The sequence below is a fragment of the Schistocerca cancellata genome, chromosome 1 (assembly GCF_023864275.1).
Source record: "Schistocerca cancellata isolate TAMUIC-IGC-003103 chromosome 1, iqSchCanc2.1, whole genome shotgun sequence".
Lineage (NCBI taxonomy): Eukaryota > Metazoa > Arthropoda > Insecta > Orthoptera > Acrididae > Schistocerca > Schistocerca cancellata.
In genome coordinates, this window is record NC_064626.1 from 299170408 (window position 1) to 299193106 (window position 22699).

Sequence of the window (22699 nt, forward strand, 5' to 3'; positions counted from 1 at the left end):
TCCTTCCTGATGTTGAAAATTTATCTAATTTGCTTGACAGCTACTATGCACAAATGTTTCTTTTTTCACTTATTTTCTAGTTATAGACGTATCTTTGTAGGTCATCTTCAGGCAAGTGTTGTCATTTGTTGCTAAGTGTTGTAATTTAATGATGGTTGACCCAAGTAATTCTGGAAGCCATAGGTTGAGGCAGTCAAGCAGATCAATATTCCGTGATCTCCAAAAAGCGTTATCACTCAGTACCAAGCCAACACTTGTTACTGAAAGTTAGTATGCTGTCTTTGTGGAGAATCATTGACTTATGTGGAAGTAACTTGAAGTGCACCTCAGGGAAATGTACTTGGACTCTTGCTGTTCATGTTGTACTTTAATGACATGACAGACAATCTTAATGATAACCTAAAGTTTTGCTGATTTTGTGGTTGTCTATAATGAAGCATTGTCGGAAAAATCTGCACAAACATTCATTTAGATCTTGACAATATTTTAAGTGGTACATTGATTAGCAACTTGCTTTAAATGTTCACAGATGTAAAACTGTACACTTCACAAAGTGCGAAAGCTTAATGACTGATTCTGCTTAGCTTTCATGCTTTTGGATAGACTCAATCAGTAACTAGGGAGTAACCTATTCACTGGCTGTGTCCTCTAATATTAAGGTAATCACAAGGTTCAAGTTTGCCTCAGGTATTACTTCAGTGTTCAAACGTTGTATTACTAAACTTGAGTCTGCTAATGGCAATATCTCTCATACTATTGTGGAATGGAGAATATTTTGAAAAATGGCACTAACAGTTATCAGGCAAAAGTTGTTAAAAAAACAACAAATAAGCAGAATAAATCTTTGTACCACAGCAGAGTGTATGCTGTTATGAATGAGCTGAAAGCTTAAAACTGTATGCCTACTGGAGCTTGAAGTGGAAACCCTTGGCTCTTCATGAAAAATGCTCGTACAGACTGAAACTCAAAACTTGAATTGAAACTACAACCAGCCTGTGCCTTTTTTTTTAATAGCCTACAGTGCTGCGTTTTGTATACCTTGCTTGACTAGCTTCTCTTGGAGAATTGTTTGTTGAAGAATGACTTACAAGGAAACATTCCCAAGTGTCAATAAATGATTTTGTTGAAATTTGGTGGGTGTGTAGAGAGAGAAAATAGTGCAATCATTTTTTTGCATAGTTTCAGTTTTAAGGGGTAAAACATGCCCCGAAAAGTAATTTGACATTTTAGATTTAGAGGGAATATCTTTGAAACAATGGTATATAATTAATGTTCTTGAAAACTGTATAATAAACTTTTGTAATAATCTCAGTATTATGAAAAGGATACAGTGCTACACAAAGTATAGTGGAGAAGTTGAGATGCAGACAGGCACAACAAAAAGACTACTAAACATGTAAGCTGTCAGCCAGAAGGTCTTTTACTGAAATAGACAATACACACACAAAACACACACACACACACAAATACAGCTCACATACATGACCACTGCCTCTGGCTACCGAGGCCAGCAAATAATCTGAAATTTTACAAAGTGTCCCACCACCATTAATTAATGCTGAAAAATAAAAACTTTTGTTACAAGATAAATTAAAGAAGATTTTAAGCCACATACATCCCTACATAATAAAGCTGGATCCTGAAATAACATTTTTGGAAATAGGCTGTATGCGATGTGCTGTCAGAATATTTCCAATACACCTAACTAAAATATGTAAACATTCATTATTATTCTAATTATTTATTTTGCCTTGTATTTGTTTTATGTTTTAAACTGTTATTTTATGTTTTACATTCATGGTCTTTTTCCACTTATATGTATTTTGTTAATTGAAAATAATAACTAACTCATTAATAGGATAGAAAAATAATCACAATAATAATGACCTGTAAAGAAAAGCTTTAAACATATCGTTTTTTACACCACACACAGAAAAGGAACAAAATATATTCACCTAATGTACATGGTGTTGAAGATAATGTAAAACAAAATTCAGTAGGATTTCAAACTGTCGTGAATGATCCTCTAAATATCCTGATTTGTATCAGCCATATTTCAGTACACAGGTAATCCTTGACAGAGAGAATTGGCAATGTACTAATGACTACAGCTTGATTATATTGTTTCTCAAGTGGAGATTCAGATCTCATTCTGCTGAATGATTATGATGTCAAAGTCTTCACACAAGGTTCTTCCAACATCAAAAGCTGTTTATATTCCGTGGCTGTATCTGTGCTGTCAAGCCCTTTCGGATCACCAGCTGAATAAGTTCCTTGTCCTCAGGTGCAATTCTCTGAATGGTTCCTTTCATATTGACTCCCACAAGACTCTAACAATAATATAGATATTTCACTCTCACTGAGTACATCTTTTGACCTGGTCGGATGTTTGTTTACCAGATATTGATGTTGTCATAAGGACATTTTGGGCTTCAAAAAGAAGTTCTCAAATTCTCAGCCCAAACTCAAAAACTATGAAAAGGTGGGTGCCCAGCGTGTGTGTGTGTGTGTGTGTGTGTGTGTGGGGGGGGGGGGGGGGGGGGGGACATTTTGAGCATCATACGAAGGATAAAAAACATCTGGTAATGATGGCAAAATCTTTTCAAGTCTTGTAAATCTCTGTATTTCTCAGCAGATATTTTAAAAAAGAACCAGAAACCCTTAATTTAAATAGCTATATGCCTAATACTAAAAAAATACATATTTTTTTAAAAAAAACCTTCAAATCATATTGCTGTAAAAGAATTACTATACCTTCAGATTTAGCAGAGGGTAAGCTGAACTCGCCTTCTTTCAGGCTGGAATCTTGCCCTTTCTTTCCACGAAGAAGTAATGAAGCTTGCTCATATGCTCCATTGTAGCTTCCTCTATACCGAACCAGTGCTGCATGGTGTCGTGTGACTTCCAATTCTCTTATTGGCCTGGACTGGAAAGGGAGTTTCTTCTTGTATGTTGTATTATCCAGATACTCTGTCCAGCATTTGATTATCTGTGGTTGCTTCTCAACATCAATAATGACAAAAGCCGAAGAGTGTGTGTGTGTGAATTCTGAAAAACCTGACACCAGTCCTTTCGAATTTGACATTCCTGAGTTTGGTCTATCAACTTCGATGTACGAAGGACCTCTTATGGGGAATGTCATCTTTACATAGTTCAATCGTTTTTCTGTATGGACCAGATGGTGAAGGAATCTGAACACAGTGGCATTCCTGTTTTGCCCTCTGCAGGAGTCACAGAAGATCACCAGATGTCTGAGTTCTGGATTTAGAAAATTGTGCACAAAATGATGAAGGAACGATGTAACTTCGTCTGCTCTTTTTCGGCCTGTGCTCTCTGGATACATGTAAAAATAGCTGTCCCCTGTTGCCAAAACATGGACATTGAATATAGATACAGAAAGCTGTCGTTTATAATAAACTTCATTTGTCTTTATATTTGGACAAGGAAAGTTTTTGCTATAGTCCATCGTAATTGGAACTTTTGATGGATTTTTTTGACTTTCCATCTTTGGCTTTTTTTTCCTGTCAGAGAATACTTTTTGTTTTCTGAGATGCAATTCATGGCTATTTGATTGGATCGAAGCTCAGAATGAAGCCTTACTTTATTTTCAACAGATGATGTTAAAGACAGTTCCTTCTCCAAATTTTTCTTCTTGGCTAGATACTCATCGCAGGAGCCACAAGTATCAGATCGTGGATATCCATAACATATATTGAAATCTGAATTGAATATAGTGCAGTATGTTTCATACGACACGTTCTGATCCTGAAACTTCTCCTTGAATATATGGAATATGTGGAACATTTTTTTTATTATTCGAAGACTCTGGCAGGTAAATTTTTTCTGTCTTTGTCAAACTGTAGTGGCTGTTGTGACCTTTAAATGAATTAATGTGCCCTCTTATTATTGCACATGTTTCATCATTCAAAGCCTGTGAGCGGGATCTGTGTTTCCCTCGACCGTCTCGTAGAGGTTGGTATCCAGATTTAAATTTCTTCAGTAAATGGTCTACCTTGCCCTTCTTTATTCCATGTAATGACATAAATGCTTCGTTGCACACATGTACTTCTTGGAAACTTCCATTAATGGTAATACAAACACTGAATTTATATGATGCATCACGAAACTTTGCTTCCTGCTCTTCTCTTCTAGGATGCCTGCACTGTACAGGGACCACTGTGATTAAACCACTTAAATAGAGGTTTATTTCAGCATGATTTTGAAAGTGGTTCATGTTATTGATAATATTCCTTTAATTTTCATCACTGACAATATGAAAACAATTGTTTTTCCACTTACATGGTCCTCCTGTTTCATGTGACTGCAATCTTAAACATTTGGAGGCATCTCTAACGCAACCATACTTCTTCCTTTTCCTTGCTAGATTCTTTGATGACATTCTATAGTTTTATTGGCAAGTAGATGAGTCACTGTCTTCTTTATTCATTTTACACTGACAGAATACAACGCTAGATCTAACTTCCTTCACGAACTCCACAAAGCTAACAACAATGGTCAACTTATACACAACAATGACTGTGCCAACTATGATAAAACAACAATAACATTAGTGAAAACAGACCTGCGTGGGCTGGGAATCATTAAGTGATAAAATTTTATCATTGCTTTCTCTGGACTTGTCAGGATATTCCCCTGTTTTGCATGGACTTATAATGTTTTACACCTGCACATGTTTACAAGATATCAGAATATCTCTTGGCTCATCGGGTTTTTGATCAGTTCTGTAAAACCAGCTAAAGCTACATTGGCTGGTCTATTAAATTATGAAAAAACAGAAATTTTGGAATTTTGGACTTTCAAGGTTTTTCCTCTGGACTCTTCATATAATAGAGATATTGATTTACAGATAGGCGCAACAAAAAGACTGCTTTAGGTCAAGAGACCTTCTTCTGAATTAGGCAGCATACACACAGTCATGCAAATGCGATTCATACACACATGACCACTCTCTCTGGCTGTTGAGGCCAGACCAGAGGAGCCAAAGACAGTGGTCATATGTGTAGGATTTGCATTTGCTGGAATGTGCGTGTGTGTATGTTGTCTTTATAATAGAAGGAAACATTCCACGAAGGAAAAATATACTTAAAAACAAAGATGATGTGACTTACCAAATGAAAGTGCTGGCAGGTCGACAGACACACAAACGAACACAAACATACACACAAAATTCAAGCTTTCGCAACAAACTGTTGCCTCATCAGGAAAGAGGGAAGGAGAGGGAAAGACGAAAGGATGTGGGTTTTAAGGGAGAGGGTAAGGAGTCATTCCAGTCCCGGGAGCGGAAAGACTTACCTTAGGGGGAAAAAAGGACGGGTATACACTCGCACACACACACACATCCATCCACACATATACAGACACAAGCAGACATATTTAAAGACAAAAGAGTTTGGGCAGAGATGTCAGTCGAGGCAGAACTCCTTTGGTTCCATCAGATTCACCTGGTCCTACTCCAAATCCCATGCCACTTTCCTTGATGTTGACCTTCACCTGTCCAATGGCCAGCTTCACACATCCGTCCACATCAAACCCACCAACAAGCAACAGTACCTCCATTACGACAGCTGCCACCCATTCCACATCAAACGGTCCCTTCCCTACAGCCTAGGTCTTCGTGGCAAACGAATCTGCTCCAGTCCGGAATCCCTGAAGCATTACACCAACAACCTGACAACAGCTTTCGCATCCCGCAACTACCCTCCCGACCTGGTACAGAAGCAAATAACCAGAGCCACTTCCTCATCCTCTCAAACCCAGAACCTCCCACGGAAGAACCACAAAAGTGCCCCACTTGTGACAGGATACTTTCCGGGACTGGATCAGATTCTGAATGTGGCTCTCCAGCAGGGATACGACTTCCTCAAATCCTGCCCTGAAATGAGATCCATCCTTCATGAAATCCTCCCCACTCCACCAAGAGTGTCTTTCCGCCGTCCACCTAACCTTCGTAACCTCTTAGTTCATCCCTATGAAATCCCGAAACCACCTTCCCTACCCTCTGGCTCCTACCCTTGTAACCGCCCCCGGTGTAAAACCTGTCCCATGCACCCTCCCACCACCACCTACTCCAGTCCTGTAACCCGGAAGGTGTACACAATCAAAGGCAGAGCCACGTGTGAAAGCACCCACGTGATCTACCAACTGACCTGCCTACACTGTGATGCATTCTATGTGGGAATGACCAGCAACAAATTGTCCATTCGCATGAATGGACACAGGCAGACAGTGTTTGTTGGTAATGAGGATCACCCTGTGGCTAAACATGCCTTGGTGCACGACCAGCACATCTTGGCACAGTGTTACACCGTCCGGGTTATCTGGATACTTCCTACTAACACCAACCTATCCGAACTCCGGAGATGGGAACTTGCTCTTCAATATATCCTCTCTTCCCGTTATCCACCAGGCCTCAATCTCCGCTAATTTCAAGTTGCCGCCACTCATACCTCACCTGTCATTCAACAACATCTTTGCCTCTGCACTTCTGCCTCGACTGACATCTCTGCCCAAACTCTTTTGTCTTTAAATATGTCTGCTTGTGTCTGTATATGTGTGGGTGGATGTGTGTGTGTGTGCGAGTGTATACCCGTCCTTTTTTCCCCCTAAGGTAAGTCTTTCCGCTCCCGGGACTGGAATGACTCCTTACCCTCTCCCTTAAAACCCACATCCTTTCGTCTTTCCCTCTCCTTCCCTCTTTCCTGATGAGGCAACAGTTTGTTGCGAAAGCTTGAATTTTGTGTGTATGTTTGTGTTCGTTTGTGTGTCTGTCGACCTGCCAGCACTTTCATTTGGTAAGTCACATCATCTTTGTTTTTATGTGTATGTTGTCTGATTCAGAACACCTTTTGGCCAAAAGTATTTGTGTAGGAGTCTTTTTATATTGTGCCTGTCTGTGACTCAACATCTCCAGTATATGGTGAATACCACTCTAGCCTTTTCATAATATTGTCATTAGTTCAAGACCCAGCATTATCACAAAGGGATGTATGCAGCTTGAAAGCTACTTTAATTTACGTTGTAACAAAAGTTTTTATTTTTCAGAATTAAGTAATGGTGGTAGTTAATTTTGTGAAATTTCAAATTATTACAAACATTGATTGTATAGCTTTCAAGAACATGAATTACATGTCAACTTTTATATGAAAAACATTTTTTGTGTATCATTGTTTCGCAGATATTCCTTACAAACCTAAAATACCAAATTACCTTTCGGGGTATGTTTTACCTCAAAAAATGAAATTGGGTACAAATGAAAAAATATGTATTGCACTATTTTGCCCCTTCTGCATATCTGCCAAAGTTTATCAGGATCGTTTATTGATACTTGGGAATGTTCCCGTGTGAATCACAGCCAGTTTTTTCCCTGACGTATGAATCTTTCACTCTGCAGTAAAGTGTACAGAATTTTGAAAGTGGCTGATTAGAACTGTTTTGGAGTGGGGCTCAGACCCAGACATTTGCTTCCTTCTTTACAGTCACAACCTTTTGTTGATTGTACACATTCATATGTGATATAAAATTTGTGATGCTGAATGTTGATGTGAGATTTCAGCAACAGAGGCTAACAAAGTAAATCCTTGTTGTTTCCAGTGAATAGCTGAAGAGAATTTTCTTTGTTAAATCCAAATGCATGGTACTCTTTAACAACCGAGAAAGAGTAATTTTAAGCAACAAAAGACAATCTTCTTTCCTTTTTATAGATTTTCCTTTATTTCTAGTTTATGTCCAGTATATACTCCTGTTACCAGCAGAATTGCACATGAAAACTTATATCTTAACACTGTGAGGAATTTCTGTGATATCAGTGGTGTACCACTACCTGAATGAAACTGAATATCAACTTTTCCCCCGATTCCTCACCCTCTTCTGCTAGTAAACACGCTGTTGTGAATATCAGTTGTGAGAGTGTTATCATTTGCTAAATATTAAGACATGTAGTTCCTCTGTCAAACCCTGAGGTGTAACATCTCCCCCAGAATGTTCAATGTCTTCCATTCCGGTTATGTGGGATTCTGTCAGTCACCCTGTTTATATGCTGCCAGAAGATTTTTTCCAAAATTAATTACCTTACACCACTATCTTTTTTAGTTATTGCTTCTATTGGTGGGTTGGTGTTGTACTTGACAGTAGACACTCCCTTATGGCCTGTGGAGTTTATGTTGATACCTACCATCCCTGTTATTATTTCTCCTGGAACTTTCCACCTGTGAATATCTATCACTTGATACCTACCATCCCTGTTATTATTTCTCCTGGAACTTTCCACCTGTGAATATCTATCACTCACTATTTAATATCCAATCCTTCAATAAAAGTCAATAATTCGTTGACCACAGTCCAAACTCAACACCAAGTCTATTTCCTATGATACTGGATAGGGCAAATTCTGAATTATACTTTAACAAATTGATTCTCGTGTATTGGATCATCTAAATATTTTGATCAGGTCAGATGTTGTTCAATATATATCTTTTACAACTTTCCCAGCTATGGTTGTAATGATATAACACTCAGTGTGGCACTCATTGATAGATGTTTCATCAAAAGAACTGAAGGCTTTTCATGGTGTAATATTGTACGTGGGCTTGAATTTGAAGGCAGAATTAGTTGACTATTTTACAGAAGACTGGCTAGAACAAACTCTATTTTTCAAAGATATTTTTCTCATCTCCATTTCTCCTCCTCCTCCTCCTCCTCCTCGTCCTTCTCCTTCTCCTTCTTCATCTTCTTCTTCTCTCCTCCCTCCACCATCTCCCCCCCCCCCCCCCCCCATGCATTTTTGGTGCTGCATTTAGTTTCACCAGGTGTGCCTCAGCACTGTCAACATACGAGAGGGAGAAAAGTGAAGAACGTTAGTGCTTTTATTAACAGTAAATGCAAAGAACTTTACGTACCAAAAGAAATGTGGCTAAAAATGAGAGCACAGTAGGATTCAAAGGAAGGATTCAACTCAATTGCTGCAATCTAAAGAAGCCTGCGAAGACAGGTTTACTAGTTTTCTGTCTATATGATTCAGAAAATGGTCATGTTTTTCCTGACATTCTATATTACTGAAAGACAACTACAGAAAGTCTAATTCATCCTAATTTACCTCTTTCAATCTGAATAGTAGCTTATTTAGCATGGGAATCACTTGCTTGTGTAGGTGGTTCTGACTGTCACATCTTCCCTGACAGGCTCTACACAAACCCTCAACTTGCAGGTTCGAATCCTGCCTCGGGCATGGATGTGTGTGTTGTCCTTAGGTTAGTTAGGTTTAATTAGTTCTAAGTTCTAGGGGACTGATGACCTTAGCAGTTAAGTCCCATAGTGCTCAGAGCCATTTGCACCATTTTTGAAACCCTCAACTTGCTCAGGAAATGCAAAAAATCGAATTTCATCTAACATATACAGTTACACCTTCCAAGAAGGATTTTCCATCCAATTTGAAGAAGACAAAACTTCCTGAATATGAGTTAAGTGCTTATCAAAGTGAAATGAAAATTATCTGTCTTTCATTCCATGACAAGAGGTTAGTGACAATGGTGAGCACATTCTTTGGCCATCAAATCCAATTGATCACTGGTTGTAGGAAAAAAGAGCCTGTAAAGTTCCTGAAATCCACTATTGTTTTGAAATACATGAAGTTTATGGGAGGAGTGTACAGGGCTGAACAGTCCTGTGGTAGCTATGGTTTCATAAGGTGATCATACAAGTGGTGGAAAAATTATTCTTTTGGCTGATTGAAGGTGCTTTAGTGAACAGCTATATTCTCTACTCAGGAGATAAAAATGGACATGGAGAACAACTGCAGACTCATCATTCTTATAGAGGAAATCTAATCAGACAACTAGTCAGCCAAGTGAGAAATACAAATTCAAGGAAGAGAGGAAGACCACCATTGTCTGATGCCAAGGAGAGACTAAATGGGAAGGTGCAAGGTGCACTGAAGAAAATCATGGTTTGCAGCAAATGCAAGAAGAAAGGAGTAAGAAGAGTAGCGATTTACTTCTGTGAAACATGCAAGGAGGTCTGGAATTCAACCGGGAGAATGTTTTAAGAAGTACCTTACAGAAAAAGAATTATAAGCAGCCCTAAACAAAAACACCATATGTAGAGATTGTCAAGTGACCTCCCTATGCTCCCTGCCGCCGTTGGATAAGCAGCTGCAGCAGCAAGTCGTATACTCCTAGCTCACTCACTTGTTACATAGTTTAATTCTTAATTTCTTTGCGTGTTTTTGGTACTTGCATTGTTTAATTCATAAATTTCGGGCATATTATAGTATTTGAGAGTTGCAGCATCGCGTTTTAGTACCTGAATAGTGTAAATTCGCGTAGTCGTCTGTCTTCTGTTTTTGTTTTGAATGGCCAGTGTCGGTTGGTCAGAGTCAGTGTGCTCCCTGCCACCGTTGGATAAGCAGCTGCAGCAGCAAGTCGTATACTCCTAGCTCACTCATTTGTTACATAGTTTAATTCTTAATTTCTTTGCGTGTTTTTGGTGCTTGCATTGTTTAATTCATAAATTTCGGACGTATTATAGTATTTGAGAGTTGTAGCATCGCGTTTTAGTACCCGAATAGTGTAAAATCGCGTAGTCTCCTTCCACCGCCGAGCAGTGTGTCAGCAGTGCGCAAGTAGCAGCATTACTGCATTTACTAGGCAATCTTGTATTTTAATAACCGTTTAAATTTTGTGTCAATTTGTTTGCGCTCTTTGTAGATTAGTTCAGACGTTCTTTGCACAACAGTTTTTAGCATGGATAGGGACTGCAACTGCTGTGTTCGGATGCAGGCTGAGTTGGCATCCCTTCACTCCCAGCTTCAGGCAGTGTTGGCTTCGGTCACACAGCTTGAGGCTGTTGCCAATGGGCATCACTGTGGGGGTCCGGATGGGGGTTTGTCGGGGACGGCCAGCTCGTCCCACGCATCCCCCGATCAGACTACGGCTGTGGTTGCCCGGGATACTGCCTGCATTGAGGCTGATCCCTCACCTGTGGTAGTGTGGGAGGTCGTCTCAAGGTGTGGCAGGGGGCGAAAGACATTCCGGAGGGCTGAACGGAAGGCCTCTCCAGTTTGGCTAACGAACCAGTTTCAGGCTCTGTCTCAGGCTGATACTGATCTTCGGCCTGACATGGCTGCTTGTCCTATTCCAGAGGTTACCCCTCAGTCTGCAAGATCCGGGCGGTCGCAGAGGGTGGGCTTACTGGTAGTTGGGAGCTCCAACGTCAGGCGCATAATGGGGCCCCTTAGGGATATGGCAGTAAGAGAGGGGAAGAAAACCAATGTGCACTCCGTGTGCATACCGGGGGGAGTCATTCCAGATGTGGAAAGGGTCCTTCCGGATGCCATGAAGGGTACAGGGTGCACCCATCTGCAGGTGGTCGCTCATGTCGGCACCAATGATGTGTGTCACTATGGATTGGAGGAAATCCTCTCTGGCTCCGGCGGCTATCTGATTTGGTGAAGACTGCCAGTCTCGCTAGCAGCATGAAAGCAGAGCTCACCATCTGCAGCATCGTCGACAGGACTGACTGCGGACCTTTGGTACAGAGCCGAGTGGAGGGTCTGAATCAGAGGCTGAGACGGTTCTGCGACCGTGTGGGCTGCAGATTCCTCAACTTGCGCCATAGGGTGGTGGGGTTTCAGGTTCCGCTGGATAGGTCAGGAGTCCACTACACGCAACAAGCAGCTACACGGGTAGCAGGGGTTGTGTGGCGTGGGCTGGGCGATTTTTAGGTTAGATGGCCTTGGGCAAGTACAGACAGGGCAACAGCCTCAACAGGTGCGGGGCAAAGTCAGAACATGCGGGGACCAAGCAGCAATCGGTATTGTAATTGTAAACTGTCGAAGCTGCGTTGGTAAAGTACCGGAACTTCAAGCGCTGATAGAAAGCACCGAAGCGGAAATTGTTATAGGTACAGAAAGCTGGCTGAAGCCAGAGATAAATTCTGCCGAAATTTTTACAAAGGTACAGACGGTGTTTAGAAAGGATAGACTGCATGCAACCGGTGGTGGAGTGTTCATCGCTGTTAGTAGTAGTTTATCCTGTATTGAAGTAGAAGTGGATAGTTCCTGTGAATTATTATGGGTGGAGGTTACACTCAACAACCGAGCTAGGTTAATAATTGGCTCCTTTTATCGACCTCCCGACTCAGCAGCATTAATGGCAGAACAACTGAGAGAAAATTTGGAATACATTTCACATAAATTTTCTCAGCATGTTATAGTCTTAGGTGGAGATTTCAATTTACCAGATATAGACTGGGACACTCAGATGTTTAGGACGGGTGGTAGGGACAGAGCATCGAGTGACATTATACTGAGTGCACTATCCAAAAATTACCTCGTGCAATTAAACAGAGAACTGACTCATGGAGATAACATCTTGGACCTACTGATAACAAACAGACCCGAACTTTTCGACTCTGTGTGTGCAGAACAGGGAATCAGTGATCATAAGGCCGTTGCAGCATCCCTGAATGTGGAAGTTAATAGGAATATAAAAAAAGGGAGGAAGGTTTATTTGTTTAGCGAGAGAAATAGAAGGCAGATTTCAGACTACCTAACAGATCAAAACGAAAATTTCTGTTTCGACTCTGACAATGTTGAGTGTTTATGTAAAAAGTTCAAGGCAATCGTAAAATGCGTTTTAGACAGGTACGTGCCGAGTAAAACTGTGAGGGACGGGAAAAACCCACCGTGGTACAACAACAAAGTTAGGAAACTACTGCGAAAGCAAAGAGAGCTTCACTCCAAGTTTAAACGCAGCCAAAACCTCTGAGACAAACAGAAGCTAAACGATGTCAAAGTTAGCGTAAGGAGGGCTATGCGTGAAGCGTTCAGTGAATTCGAAAGTAAAATTCTATGTACCGACTTGACAGAAAATCCTAGGAAGTTCTGGTCTTACGTTAAATCAGTAAGTGGCTCGAAACAGCATGTCCAGACACTCCAGGATGATGATGGCATTGAAACAGAGGATGACAAGCGTAAAGCTGAAATACTAAACACCTTTTTCCAAAGCTGTTTCACAGAGGAAGACCGCACTGCAGTTCCTTCTCTAAATCCTCGCACAAACGAAAAAATGGCTGACGTTGAAATAAGTGTCCAAGGAATAGAAAAGCAACTGGAATCACTCAACAGAGGAAAGTCCACTGGACCTGACGGGATACCAATTCGATTCTACACAGAGTACGCGAAAGAACTTGCCCCCCTTCTAACAGCTGTGTACCGCAAGTCTCTAGAGGAACAGAAGGTTCCAAATGATTGGAAAAGAGCACAGGTAGTCCCAGTCTTCAAGAAGGGTCGCCGAGCAGATGCGCAAAACTATAGACCTATATCTCTGATGTCGATCTGTTGTAGAATTTTAGAACATGTTTTTTGCTCAAGTATCATGTCGTTCTTGGAAACCCAGAATCTACTATGTAGGAATCAACATGGATTCCGGAAACAGCGATCGTGTGACACCCAACTCGCTTTATTTGTTCATGAGACCCAGAAAATATTAGATACAGGCTCCCAGGTAGATGCTATTTTCCCTGACTTCCGGAAGGCGTTCGATACAGTTCCGCACTGTCGCCCGATAAACAAAGTAAGAGCCTACGGAATATCAGACTAGCTGTGTGGCTGGATTGAAGAGTTTTTAGCAAACAGAACACAGCATGTTGTTATCAATGGAGAGACGTCTACAGACGTTAAAGTAACCTCTGGCGTGCCACAGGGGAGTGTTATGGGACCATTGCTTTTCACAATATATATAAATGACCTAGTAGATAGTGTCGGAAGTTCCATGCGGCTTTTCGCAGATGATGCTGAAATGTACAGAGAAGTTGCAGCATTAGAAAATTGTAGCGAAATGCAGGTAGATCTGCAGCGGATAGGCACTTGGTGCAGGGAGTGGCAACTGATCCTTAACATAGACAAATGTAATGTATTGCGAATACATAGAAAGAAGGATCCTTTATTGTATGATTATATGATAGCAGAACAAGCACTGGTAGCAGTTACTTCTGTAAAATATCTGGGAGTAATCGTGCGGAACGATTTGAAGTGGAATGATCATATAAAATTAATTGTTGGTAAGGCGGGTACCAGGTTGAGATTCATTGGGAGAGTCCTTAGAAAATGTAGTCCATCAACAAAGGAGGTGGCTTACAAAACACTCGTTCGACCTATACTTGAGTATTGCACATCAGTGTGGGATCCGTACCAGATCGGGTTGACATAGGAGATAGAGAAGATACAAAGAAGAGCGGCGCGTTTCGTCGCAGGGTTATTTGGTAACCGTGATAGCGTTATGGAGATGTTTAACAAACTCAAGTGGCAGACTCTGCAAGAGAGGCGCTCTGCATCGCGGTGTAGCTTGCTCGCCAGGTTTCGAGAGGGTGCGTTTCTGGATGAGGTATCGAATATATTGCTTCCCCCTACTTATACCTCCCGAGGTGATCACGAATGTAAAATTAGAGAGATTAGAGCACGCACGGAGGCTTTCAGACAGTCGTTCTTCCCGCGAACCATACGCGACTGGAACAGGAAAGGGAGGTAATGACAGTGGCACGTAAAGTGCCCTCCGCCACACACTGTTGGGTGGCTTGCGGAGTATAAATGTAGATGTAGATGTAGATGTAGATATTGCAATTTTTTTTTTAACAGTAACATAATGACTTGTAATTCCTTACAGTCTTATCCGGGTAAAATACAAGGGTTCGAACTTAAATAGTGGCAACTATTTATTCACAACCGATACAGAAGAGTTACATTTTGCACCTATTACTGTCCTTCAAAGTAGTCTCCAACATTGTGTAGAACCTGTTGCCAGTGATGTGGAAGGCATAGTATACCGTTAACAGAGCCTGTTCTGTTGATGGTGTGAATGGAGCAGAGTACTGCCTGTCGAATCTCTGGAACAGTTCTGAAGTGAATGCCATGAAGTGGTTCTTTCATCTTCAGAATCAAATCAAAATCACAAGGACTTAAGTCGTATTACTGTTCATTTTTGAAGCATCACCCATGATCAGCTTTGCGAAAGAAGTGGTGACACTTTCTGTGCAACCCACCCAACATTTTGCATGACAATGTGCAGGCGCATACAGCGCAAGCTGAAGCTGGTCTGTTTGGTCGATGGAACTGGAAAGTTCTGTACCATCCACCATACTCCCCGAACTTAAGTCCTTGTGACTTTGATTTGATTCCAAAGATGAGGGAATCACTTCATGGCATTCACTTTAGAACTGTTCCAGGGTTTTGCCAGGCTGTAGACTGCATCATTTGCACCATCAACAGAACAGGCTCTGCTAACGTTATACTACACCTTCCACATCACTGGCAATGTGTTTTGCACAATGCTGGTGACTACTTTGAAGGACAGTAACAGGTAAAAACATGTAACTCTTTTGTATCAGTTGTGAATAAATAGTTGCCACTATATAAATTCCAACCCTCTGGCAATGTGTTCTGCACAATGCTGGTGACTACTTTGAAGGACAGTAACAGGTAAAAACATGTACCATATTTACTCTAATCGAAGCCGTGCTTTTTTTTCCAGTTTTTGTAATCCAAAAAACCGCCTGCGGCTTAGAATCGAGTGCAAAGCAAGCGGAAGTTCTGAAAAATGTTGGTAGGTGCCGCCACAACTAACTTCTGCCATCGAATATATGCAGCACTACACAGGAATGCTTTGTAGGCACAGAGATAAATACTGGCGACAAAACCTCTGCATCAGTAAATAATTTTTTTTAAAAAAAAGGTGGAAGACGAGCTTTTTAAGTAAATAAAAATTCCGTATTGTTCATCTTCGAATTTAGCAGAATTTCAATGTACTACGAAAATCCGACTGGCAAGACTGTTGCTAATAGGAACCTGATGAAATGTGAATCACATGCATTATTCTCTTCACCATAAGAATAATACGAATATAAACTTTTTGCCATGTATTCTTTCGTGTTTGTTGCTATCTCATTTAAATCCTGTCTGCCTAATAAACTACGAAACTAGAGTGAGACAACAGCAAACGCGGAAGAATATACGGATCATGTCATGTTTATATTCGTATTATTCTTATGCCTATTAGTGATACAGTCAGAAACGAAGCACGACAACTGACTAGATTTTTAAATCTAAGATGACTAATTTCTGTGCAGAATTTGATGTACTAAAGAAGCGTCCGCAAAGGTTTTCAAACGGAGAAAAATTTTCGCCTAACTCTCATTCAGAACATGTTCTATCATACGCAGTCTATTATTTGGTTCTTGTTGATCATTATCAAAGAAAGCAGCAGTGTAAGTAACAACAAATAGCAGTCTCTTGCCATTGTTTCGCTAATGAGATGATTCCTCTCTCTTTTTTTTTAATTGTAAGCGGCGGTAGCGCGCACAAAAGCAAGCCATGCCGCGGGCGGCGACAGGCCGTAAACACGCACTATCATAATGCGACAAACAATGCATGACGCAGTACAGTAATGCATTTTCAGCTTAGAGTGACGTAAACACCTAAACAAAGAAAACGGCACTTATCAGATCAAAGCAAAATAAGCAATCGATTCAAACCAGACGAAGCACGTGAAAAAGGAAGGGTACCCGTATAAATGCGGACGGAGCGCCTGACGCATAGCAATGGCTACCTGGTAAAGCTTAACTGCTAATCTTACAACTCGAACCAAACTACTGTAGCTGTATCGTCTTTCATTCGACCTAAATTGTGTCTCATATTACAATGGACCAACTTTGTTTCGTTTTGGAGGTGCGGCCTAAAACTTTTCTCTCCCCTTGAATTTCGAGTCTCAAATTTCAGGTGCGGCTTAGATTCGGGAATTTTTTTTCCCTTTATTTCGAGTCTCATTTTTCAGGTGCGGCTTAGCTACGAGTGCGGCTTAGATTCGAGTAAATATGGTAACTCTTTTGTATTGGTTGTGAATAAATAGTTGCCACTATATAAATTCCAACCCTCGTAAGTAAGAGGTAGGCGTTGAGTCTTGTACCATGGGAATCAAGGGAGAGGTAGGGACATTGCAGCGAGAAGAAAAATTGGATTGGAGAGGGTTAAATTTTAGAAATTGCTTAGCTGCATCCTTATCCTATTCCCATTGAAACTCTTCTAAACACTCTAGGTGTGATATTTCACTAACTGTGTCCTTATTCAGCAGTTCTTCCCAGAACCTGTCAAACTTTTTCTCACTTACATGCTTAAAGTCAAATATTTAGCATATTAACTAATTTGCGAAGTAATCAGATGTGTGAAGCTGTTTTATCTATGATAGTTTGATTCTTTAAATGATCAGTGGTTGCTGATAATGAACTAAATCACATTGTTTGTTGATTTCAGAATATAATTTCCTTTTCATAGCTACTACTGCTTCTGTTAGCTCTCTAATTCTTGTGTTACTCTCATGTCTTTTTGTGCCTTAACTTCACAATATGTTCTTCATGTTTTGTGACTTAGAACTGAGGCACTGAGAATCATAAGGGCCCAAAGCACACTATTGTTGAGTTTGAAATTGTGGCATGTATACATGCTCATGACATTTGTTGATTTTCTGGTGGGTCAAGTTCATCTTTGTAGTAGATCCACGTGGTAAGTAAGATCATTCATTAAAAGCTCTCTCACCTATTTCTGTGATATTCACTTCAGTATCTACCTGATGGCAGTGTGCTTTAGACCTTTATGGTTCTCAGTGCCTAAAATAGTTTCTTCTATTTTACAACACATTTTATGAGTTTCTTTGTCTTAGATAAGCTTTTACTTCTTGATTAAGCTTTGCTGCATACTTTTCAAATAGGTCTTCAATTTTTTGGGTTAAGATTGGCATAATACAAGACAATGTCACAAAAACAAATTTCCACTGACACCCACATTTGTGTCACTTACCTTTTAAATCGACAACCTGGAGCTGCTGGGTCAGACATCACAAGTTGCAATATTTGGCTTGGCTGCATCTCACTGCCATCGCCCATGGTGGATATGCACAGTATGAGGGCACTATCATGTCACAAGCCCAGATGTTGCTGTGCATCCGTTGGCCACAGCTTGGTTGTCAGCAATCAACCCTTTGCACAGCTTGGATATACTTGACAAATTCTTCTTTGTTTAAAACAATCTTTTTCTGCTTCCTGAGCTCCAAAAAAAGTATGTAAACAACACTACAAATGCTCGTAGCAGCAGTTATAATTAAGTGTAGTGGGTTTAGATGTTTTCCATTATTTGTTTTGACCCTTTGACTCCAATACTGTTACCCTAGGCAACCAAATAATTTCAAGAAAGTTGTGTATTTATAGTGGTTATCCCCTTTAAATATCTTTTCCCACTCTTGCAAAATTATTCTTTTATAACCAATATTTAATCTTCTTTTTCATGTCTTTCAACCTGTCCAAGTTCTCACTTCTTTCAAAAGAGTAAACAATTGCTACTTGTAATAGTTTCATCTTCTTCTGTCAGGTACATGAATTCTCACAGCAAATACTTTTTCATTAATTTCTTCATTTGTATTTACATTTTTTTCCCTTCCAATCCCTCTGTTATTTGTATCTCGCACTATAGAGGCACAAATGTGATGTTACTGTATATATTTTTTTGTAGCATTGGACCATTTAAACTTACTTTGTTTTGTTCCTTGAATAAAAGAATAACATTGACAGACATACTTTATATTCAATATGTGCTCACATACTTGTCTTTAAGTAAGCAACTGCCAACAAAGCTACTTTGTAGTTACTCGTAAATTAATTATTCAGATGGGAATTACAACCCTTGACAAGGTTGCAGCATGAATGTTTACAGACCATCTGACCAAACTAGTCTCTTCTTGATATTCTTGCAAGTGCACACTGGGATTGTTGACCATCTTCCAAGGTGGTGTGTTGCACTCCCAAGAAACTCTGTTGCTGTGCCTGAGCAAGTATTCTTCTCAAGGTGCTTTTCTAAACTGCTGTGACTATCATACTGCACTGAAGACACCCATCATCTCAGAGTATGTCATCCCATATACACATAAAAATAGGAAGTCCCGACAATATCTGAGAAATACATTTGCCCTATTTCCTCTTTGTGCGTCAGTCATTAATAAGAACTTACTTAGGGATGAGCTGCACTGCTTTGGAGTTCCACATATTGCTACAGTGATTTATGATGAAAACAATGGACTACCTGGATGAAATTTTCTCACTCTGCAGCAGAGTGAGCGCAGATATGAAAATTCCTGGCAGATCAAAACTGTGTGCCGGTCCGGCACACAGTTTTGATCTGCCAGGAAGTTTCAATGGACAACCTATCAACACTTGTTTAAAGTGCAAGTTGATACATGGCTAATAATATGACAATATGGATTCATTTACAGAGGTCTGTAGAAATGGTGAATTTGTTGCTGAGATATGAAGCGGACCTGAAAGTAAAAAATTCAGATGGACTCACACCTCTCATGCGTGCTGCCTACATTGGCTTTCATGAGATCATTAAAAAATTGGATAAGCCTGAACTACACATTGTAAATGAGAGGTAAGTCATTGGTTGTATGCAACAGTGATATGAGCTGATAAGTAATTGAAGGTGTGATGATGAAAATTAAATAACGTTTAGCTTTGAGTTGCCAGATTATAATTAGTTTTGTGTGTCATTAGTAAAGAACAAAAATGACATGTACATAGTACTTAATTTTTTATTTGTCAGAGAAAGATACATACATGTACATAGTGGTCTCAAACAAGAAGTGTGGTTTTATGAAACATGAAAATGTTGGATAATTTTTGGTTTGGGACTTCTGTTTGATTGTGCAAGGTGCTATCCAAAATTTTTGGGACTGATGCTGCCATCTGTTGGAAACCTTACCTTTGGACTAATGGTCACCATCACCCTTGAACTAGTTCCTATCTGCATGTACACACCAGTTCCAGCGCTTCTCCCACTGGTCAGATATTTTCTGGAAGTCCTGTTCTTTGAGGGTGTTTATCACTGCCAGCGATGCTTCTTGAATCCTCTGTAGAGTGTCGAACTTGACGGCCTTTCGACTTGAGTTTCAGTTTGGGAATAGCGCGAAGTTGTAAGGTGCCAAATCTGGCGAGTACGGTGGGGGGAGGGTACAACCACCATGTTGTTTTTTGCCAAAAAGGTCCTGGTGAACAAGGACATGTGAAAGGGTGCATTGTCGTGATGCAGCAGCCAGTTCCCTTGATGCCAAAGTTTCGGCCATCGTCACTGCACGTTTTCACGGAGCTGTCACAAAACGTCACAGTAGTACGCGGAATTCACTGTTTGGTTGGGTGGGACAAATTCTTTGTACACAGTTCCCTTGGTATCAAAGAAAACGATGATCATGCTATTGACCTGTCTCACGTTTTTGGGTCTTGGAGAGCCTGGGTTCTTCCACTGGGATGATTGTTGCTTTGTCTCTGGGTCATTACTATAAATCCAGCTCTTGTCACTGGTGATAACCCGTGACAAGAAGATTGGATCATCAGATGTGGTCTGATGAAGTTATGTGCACACTTCAACATGCTGTGCCTTCTGATCGGCAGTCAAGATCCTTGGCACAAATTTTGCGATGACGCGGTGCATGCCCAATTCTTCAGTCAACAATTGTTGACATGTTCCATAACCAATACCCACTTCATCCACAACGTCTTGAATGGTTCGACATCGATCTGTACAGACCAGTTGTTGAAGTTTGGCAACAATGTCTGTTGGTGTGCGGCTAATGGGCCTTCCAGTGTGAGCATCACCTTCAATGTCTCTAAGGCCAGCCCTGAACCGAGCATGTCACTCAAACACACATGTATGGCTCATGCTCTGTCCCCCAAACACTTGTTGAATCATTGCAAGGGTCTCCATAGCACTTTTCCCGAGATTCACACAGAACTTGATACACACGCACTGTTCTGTTCGCGGATCCATTGTATAATCACCACACACCAAACACAAAGTATTACGGAAATCAATGTGGACACGCAACATGTCCTCCCAGCTGAATGCCACTCTGCACGCTGACTATCAGATATGCAGCTATCGTCACCTTGCGTGGCAAAGATCTACTACTCCTACTTTCCAGATGGCAGTGCCAGTCCCGAAAATTTTGGATTCCAGCCCGTATGATTTATATGAGGTGATTTTCACAGTCACAGTTTTAGTCTCCTTTTAAGACATTTATGATTATGTTTTGGCTACTCTTTAGAGGAATCACTCTCAGCTGTGTATTGTTGCTGCCTTGAGGATGTTTCCATTTCTTACAGGGTCAGTGAAATGAAAAGGGGCAGTAGGGAGATGTTGTAACGAAAAGGTGAAAGGAATAAGAGGGGAGAGTGGGGGGGAGGAGGGTAGAGACAGTTGTTTGCTTTGGTGTTTGATATGAAAAATGTGACAAGCTATCCAATATCATTATACAAATAGTATAATGATTATTAGTTACCACACACACCTGGTTCAAGATCTTACTGGAACCAACGAAATGCTGTGAGTAATGAGGGTACTGGCCGAGGCTCAGGAGGTAGTATGTGGATAAATTGAGAATTTGGATCTGTCAGGAGGTGTGGTGGGGTAGGCCATGCAGCAGCAATGACTACTGTGCCCAGGTGTGCAGTCGTCAGCACAACTGCCTAATAAGTAGGAAACATGGGACTGAATTCTTCTCTGGCACAAATTTTCAACTTTCTCCATTGATTTTCTGTAAGTCTCACATCCAATGTCTGTAATTTCTTTTTGTATGAAAATTCTTTTAAATATAGTTTTATGTTGTTGTTGTTGTGGTCCTCAGTCCTGAGACTGGTTTGATTCACCTCTCCAAGCTACTCTATCCTGTGCAAGACTCTTCATCTCCCAGTACCTACTGCAACCTACATCCCTCTGAATCTGCTTAGTGTATTCATCTCTTGGTCTCCCTCTACAATTCTTATCCTCCGCGCTGCCCTCCAGTACCAAATTGGTGAACCCTTGATGTCCTACCAACCGATCCCTTCTTCTTGCCAAGCCGTGCCACAAACTCCTCTTCTCCCCAATTCTATTCAGTACCTCCTCATTAGTTATGTGATCTACCCATCTAATCTTCAGCATTCTTCTGTAGCACCACATTTTGAAAGCTTCTATTCTCTTCTTGTCCAAACTATTTATCGTCCATGTTTCACTTCCATACATAGCTACACTCCATACAAATACTTTCAGAAATGACTTCCTGACACTTAAATCTATACTCAATGTTAACAAATTTCTGTTCTTTAGAAACGCTTTCATTGCCATTGCCAGTCTACATTTTATATCCTCTCTACTTCGACCATCATCAGTTATTTTTCTCCCCAAATAGCAAAACTCCTTTACTACTTTAAGTGTCTCATTTCCTAATCTAATTCCCTCAGCGTCACCCGCCTTAATTCAACTACATTCCATTATCCTCATTTTGCTTTTGTTGACATTCATCTTATAACCGCCTTTCAAGACACTGTCCATTCCGTTCAACTGCTCTTCCAAGTCCTTTGCTGTCTCTGACAGAATTACAATGTCATCGGTGAACCTCAAAGTTTTATTTCTTCTCCATGGATTTTAATACCTACTCCGAATTTTCCTTTTGTTTCCTTCACTGCTTGCTCAATATACAGATTGAATAACATCGGGGAGAGGCTACAACCCTGTCTCACTCCTTTCTCAACCACTGCTTCCCTTTCATGTCCCTCGACTCTTATAACTGCCCTCTGGTTTCTGTACAAATTGTAAATAGCCTTTCGCTCCCTG

General features: G+C 40.6%; 1 protein-coding gene across 4 annotated transcripts in view; it reads left to right on the plus strand.

Moving 5' to 3' along the window:
- Positions 1-22699, plus strand: part of LOC126171962 (ankyrin repeat and SOCS box protein 3-like) — a 255336-nt gene that overhangs the window by 76975 nt on the left and 155662 nt on the right. For all 4 annotated transcript variants that reach the window (XM_049920840.1, XM_049920841.1, XM_049920843.1 and 1 more), the window contains exon 5: positions 19326-19483. In XM_049920840.1, coding sequence (XP_049776797.1) covers positions 19326-19483 — 158 coding nt within the window. The remainder of the gene's footprint in view (positions 1-19325; positions 19484-22699) is intronic.